Source organism: Heteronotia binoei, chromosome 3 (genome assembly GCF_032191835.1).
Source record: "Heteronotia binoei isolate CCM8104 ecotype False Entrance Well chromosome 3, APGP_CSIRO_Hbin_v1, whole genome shotgun sequence".
Classification (NCBI taxonomy): Eukaryota; Metazoa; Chordata; class Lepidosauria; order Squamata; family Gekkonidae; genus Heteronotia; species Heteronotia binoei.
In genome coordinates, this window is record NC_083225.1 from 142,603,226 (window position 1) to 142,609,144 (window position 5,919).

The 5,919-nt window shown below is 45.7% G+C and overlaps 1 protein-coding gene across 1 annotated transcript; it reads right to left on the reverse strand.

The window, feature by feature from the left end:
- Positions 1 to 4,800: 4,800 nt before the first annotated feature.
- Positions 4,801 to 5,394, reverse strand: LOC132569114 (protein Tob2-like). Its single transcript, XM_060235296.1, has one exon. The coding sequence runs from the start codon at positions 5,392 to 5,394 to the stop codon at positions 4,801 to 4,803; it is 594 nt and encodes a 197-aa protein (XP_060091279.1).
- Between the last annotated feature and the right edge of the window lie 525 nt (positions 5,395 to 5,919).

Sequence of the window (5,919 nt, forward strand, 5' to 3'; positions counted from 1 at the left end):
TTGGCTGACCAATCAGCCAGCCTGGATAAAACTTGTTGTCTTATTTAGTGATTAAATCAGAAAAATGTTGTCTGATTTAGCCAGGTGCCCACTAAAGGAGGAGCTTCTGTTTTTCCAAGCCAGAAGCCAGGAGTCTTCTCCAGGAGATCTAGGAGAAGGTAACAACACAACCAGGTGAATGAGGACGGGACTTTGGAAGACGTCTCTTTATTGTTGTGGTCCTGACAGCAGAAAGTGTCAGTGAGTACTAGTCTAGGGAATTAGCCAACTACTGCACAGTCCAGTGTAGGGAGATAGGCAAATTGCCTTAAGGTTTTGTTTAAGTGTTCCTTTGTGCACAGTATGTTTGTTTTATTGGTTTTTATCATCCCATTTTGTGTTTCCCTTTTCCTCTTGTCTTATGAATAAAGTTTACATATTTTTCTATAAGTTTTGCTTTTTACTTGGTAGACCTGGGACCTGATAACACCCTGACCAAAAAGAACCTATGTAGCATTTTATTACATTTATTATTATAAATCAGCAGCTGGGCATTTTAGCAATAATAACAACAGCTGTGCGTTCCCCTCTTGTGTGTGTCTTGACATTATGCTACTGTGTCCTGCAGGTACCTCCCCCCTTCTGCTTAACATCAACATGAAACCCTAGGAGATTTGTTGATGATACCCAACTTGTCTGATGAGATAGTGAATATTCTACACCAGTGCTTTGAGCGCCAAACATCAGAAAATAAAGCTAGATATCTGAAACAAGGCCAACAGCTTCAAGATGATGATAGGACTTTCAGTGCCAAAAAGGAAGGGAATTGGACCATACTGGCCTATATTAGTGTCAGAACACTCATTTTTCTATGCTATTCCCAATTTTTCTTATCTGTGGAAGGTATAATTCCTCAGAAAATAAAACTAGGGGTTCCAAAATCAGCCACCAGCTTCAGTATGATGATGGGATAAAATTAAAGGAAATTACAAAATCCTAGCAGCTACAGGTTAAAACGGATAAAAGGAAGTACTTCTTCACCCAAAGGGTGATTAACATGTGGAATTCACTGCCACAGGAGGTGGTGGCCGCCACAAATATAGCCACCTTCAAGAGGGGTTTAGATAAAAATATGGAGCACAGGTCCATCAGTGGCTATTAGCCACAGTGTGTGTGTACATATAAATTTTTTTTGCCACTGTGTGACACAGAGTGTTGGACTGGATGGGCCGTTGGCCTGATCCAACATGGCTTCTCTTATGTTCTTACTGAATATCCTTCTAGCCCCAAATGGGGCCAGCTCAGAAAGAAGTGTCCTAAACCATCCACATGCTCCCTTGCAAGCCATCCCCATCCCATCCCCAAGATGACTTGTTGCAATCGGACGGCTGTTGCACACCATTTCCTGCAGCTTGGTTTGGGCTTCTTCTTTTTCATTCATTTTTTGGTTATGTGCACTTGGAATCAATTTTTTTTTTAACAAAAAAGGCTGGAAGCGGCTTGGGGTGGCTTGGCAGGTTCACACTGCCAAGGCACATTGCTTGTGTGCTTTTGTGTCCAGATGCCAAAGAGGTGACTGGCATGCAGCTCAGAAATTTGCTACCACTTCAAAAGTGGTAGCTTTTTGAGCTGCTCTGAGGATGCCAGAGGACGGGTAGAGTACAGGATGGGGGCAGGTGGCAGATGTGCTCATTTGGATGGGTTTTTCTAGTCAGCTTCTGAAGTGTCTCTAGGTTGCCTCAAACTGCCAGTCTGTAAGCAGCTGAAGTGTTACATGCAAGAACTCAGGAAGATCAGGCAACAGAGACCGGGAGGGTGGAAAATACCCCTTGGGTATCACACGTGCCTTTAGTTCCATCTTACCCATGGTTCCCATTTTATAAGCATGTCCAGACAACCACATCTCTCTCTTGAACGCAACTCATCAGCATCCTGACTTGCCCCAGTTTGATGTCGGTGTTATTTGACCCTGGAGGAAATCCGGCTCTTTTCTCTAGAAGCAGCATATGTTCGGGTTATTCCTGTTTGGACAGCTCATGTGGGATACTGCTCCTTGGGATATTTGGCTCCTGTCATCTGCCCCTCCCACCATTTTTTTTAAAAAAAGCCCCAGCAGACATGTGCAGACCAGATCATTGGGTATCTGAGGTGAGGCTTCTGCTTCTCCAATCACCACAGGATCCACGGGAGCATTATCCCAGAATTTTTTTTTCTTTTTTAAATTCAATCAAACTTTATTAAAAGAGTAAATACCAAAATATGCATGAGTTTTTTTGTATACCAGACATTGGCAAATATAAGAATAAAATACAAAGTACATTTCCAAAATCCTGGAAAAAATGAATATTATCAATTCTGGTGACCATATAAATAGTTCTGGGCAATATTCCCTCTAAGCTGTGGAGTCTTGTGAGCAGAAATTCTACTTTGTGAACTACTGGCATTAAAGTTGTGAGCTACTAGCATTAAAGTTGTGAGCTGTTGCATAAATTAGAGAATGGGAGCTAAGACAAAAATGTGTGAGCCAGTGGCTAAAAAACTGTGAACTAGCTCGCACTAACTCAGAGGGAACACTGGTGCTGGGTGCACTCATAAAAATAGGAAGGAAGGAAGGAAGGAAGTGTAGCAGGAAAAACCCTATTTATACATTACCAAATTCTGCCGGATCAATAACGGAGGCCGCGGACACGAGGGATCAGGAAAACAGCTTCTTTATTTAACGTGCATAAGCGCTCTATACACGGGCATCAGAGAGAGGGTCTGAACTCTCAGCTCTGAGCAGCGAATTACAATTGCCTGCCACCTTTTATTGGGTTTCTTCTCCCCAATTGCCAACTCAATATACTACGTCACAAATATACTACGTCACATTTTTCACCACAATTCGGGTTGTTTTTCAACCGTCAGGGCCTCTATTAGGGCCTTTCCTAGGGCCTCTGTAAACCCTGGTTCCTCTTTCTCTAGAAACATTTCAGGTTTCGTTCTATGTTTTTCAGCTTGTGGTTTTAACAAGGTCAATGACCTGTCACAGTTCCCTTTTGCAAGCTAACACTCCTTTGTTTCAAGCTGCTATAGAAGATTATTTCTCAAAAGCACTCTTACATATTTCTAACATTGCTATATTGATTAGGTATTGGTATTGTTTTTGGATCGATGCTACATTTCCCCTCTTTCAAACGGAGTTTGATTACTTATCATTACATCCACAAACCATCACACACATACTAAAATCAACCTACTTAAAGCCAAACATCAAACCCATAATACATTTGATAATCAATCAGCTGGCTGTTGCTCGAGGAATTTCTTCTTCTTCCCGGAGTGTAGAGCAATCGAGCTCCCTAGCTGCAACCGCACAGGAGTTGACCGCTCCACGTCCAGGGAGAGTCATTTCTGATGCCTGTGGAATCCTGCCGTTTCCGGTAGGCCAGGATCCAGAGGGCGTTGCCTGTGGAACCTCACTACTGCCGGTGAGTGAGGTCCAGAGGTCGGGCTTCAAGCAATCACGTCCGGGGCCGAAGCTGCACCTAGAAAGCCTATCTAGGAAAGCTTCAATCAAACTGCATAGCCAAACAAAGTCAGGTTCAATACAAGTCTATTCTATCATCATACATTTCTTTCCAGGGCTGGGTTTTCTCATCTTAACAATCTTCCAAAGGGCTTCTCCTGAATAAAATCACAAAGAACTAAACCTTCTTTCTTACTTAAGCATCATAATATATGGGCAAGGCACTAAGCAATGTGTCAAGCTAAAACTAGCTCAGAACACATTTTGACTACTTAACTCTTCCCAGGGACCAACCTACCTTTTCCCTTCTTCTGTGGCGAGCTCTTATTAGCAAAGGAAAGGCAATATTTCTTCTAAGCGCAGAAAGCAAATGACTCAAAACTACTTCAAAAGGGGGCCCCTCTTCGTGACTTCACATCAGGGTTTTAACAGGTGGGATCCTCCTCCAAGCCTTCTTCTTCTTGGAAAAGCTTCTTGAGGTTCAAAAGGGCAGAAGCCGCTGCTTCTTCCTGGAGAGGCTCTTGTGGGCTCACATCTATTTCGGGGGCCAGGCCGGCTGCTTCGTCTATGCCTTCTTCGTTCCCGTGCTCATTTCTCTCTGGTATCGCCTCAATTGCAGCTCTTACGCCTGAGATCTCGTTCCAAGCTGTGTGGTTTTGCTTGTAGGGGGCTAGATACCATCCTGTGGCCACTTTCATGACTCTAGGTTCACGCATCGCATGCCAGTTGTGGTCGAGCACTCCCCTTCGGCCTCTTCCTCTGTCGCGGAATTGGGGAGGGGCTTCTGGGCACGAATGGATCCAGTGCCCCCTCCCGCGGCAAAAGGCGCACTCGTCGCGTGCCAATGATGGTCTCATAGCCCTGGGCCTACCCGGAGGTCGGGGCATCTTTTCTTCTTGATCGTCTGGGGGTCTTCTGCCTCTACCACGACCCTTTGAGGTCTTCTTCCCTGTTTCAAGGTCTTCCTGGGCATCTTTAAACTCTAGGGCTTCATTCAGCTCCTTAAACATCAGAAACCGTTCACGACCCTTGACTTCGAGGTTATAGGTACCCTCGTGAGTGCCGAAGGTCTTCGCAATGGTCTTCTTCCAGTGCTTCTTCCCAGCTGGAGCCGCTGTCTTTCTGGCTCGTCCCTTACGACCAACTTTAGGGGGACTATCTTCCTCCAGCTCCTGGCTCCAGTTGAGGCAGACGTCAATCTGGGCCTCCTGCGGTGGAGGGGACGATGCCATCTCCTCTCACTCCTCCAGCAATGGCGTTTAGCAACTGTACAAGAGAAGAAGCTTATTTAAACAATTCTCACAGTCAGCCCTTTATTTTCCTGGGCAAGCAAGACCCCAATTCAGCCTTTTGCTGCTTTTCTTCACTTTTGTGGAGCCAAACTTGGTAGCTGCAAAAGTAGCCACGGTGAAAGTCGGACCAGAAGATTGGTCAGCAGATGGAGGTGGGGAGCCGGACAAGAAGGTTGTCTGACTCCCAGCGGGGACAAAAGCCGGAGCCTCAGGGTTGAGCCTGCTTCTGCTTTTGCTCTGTCCCTTGGCTGTGCTGCAGCCTTTATTGTCTTTCAGATACACGGTCTCGACTGGCCCTTCTTCCCCAAATCGGTAGGAGACTTCAAATGGGTCAATCCACACAGTCAATTCTGCAGGAATACTGTCCTGGACATCCTCTACAGTCAGTCCACTTCTTCTGGCAGCCAATTCTACTACAGAGTCTCTGGTCTTCCCTATCCAAATACAGCGATAGGCGGACCCCCTTAGGGGTGTCTCTGGGTACCAGTGGCCTTCATATTTCCTCTCAAGTAACTGCTCCAATTCTTCCCTAAAATGGTCAACCCTTCTCCGTGGGAGCCAATCGTACAGGTAAAAGGTGATAACACTCAAGGCTTCCTTCACCTCCTGATACATGCCTAACGGAGATAGAGGTTGCCCTGAATGCCTCCAAGCCTAATCATGGGTCGGAAGTTGGGAAAGGGCATCACATGACTAACGTGGGTTTCCTGTGCCAACTGATGCAAGGGGCAGGGGTCTGAAGGACCAACAAGGCGGGGAGCCTTGCATTGGGCTTAAAGGACCAGCTCCCTACAACCGAGGGCAGCAGAAAACACTGCTCCATGTCTTAAATTTGATTCCCAAGGGGTTCCTTAATTACAGTGCCTTGTCCAAGAGGTGACCATTCAGAGATGCCACACCCGGCAATTGCATACCACTCAAGCTACACACCCATATTCAATTAATGATGTGCAAGCTCAAGTAATACGCAGCCGCCGGATCCCTATGACATGAGCATGGCAATCCCACTACAATCATAAAACAAAGTAAAGCATAGTTTTCCTGGTTAACAGATAGCATCTTTGGGGTTCTCCAGGAATCCCTCCTGGGGTAAAAACACATTATTTCATTACATTGTAACTCATAATCATCAGCCGGCTA

What these genes read in the sequence shown, in the direction of transcription:
- LOC132569114 (XM_060235296.1), bottom strand. Translation starts at nt 5,394, where the DNA reads ATGTATCAGGAGGTGAAGGAAGCCTTGAGTGTTATCACCTTTTACCTG.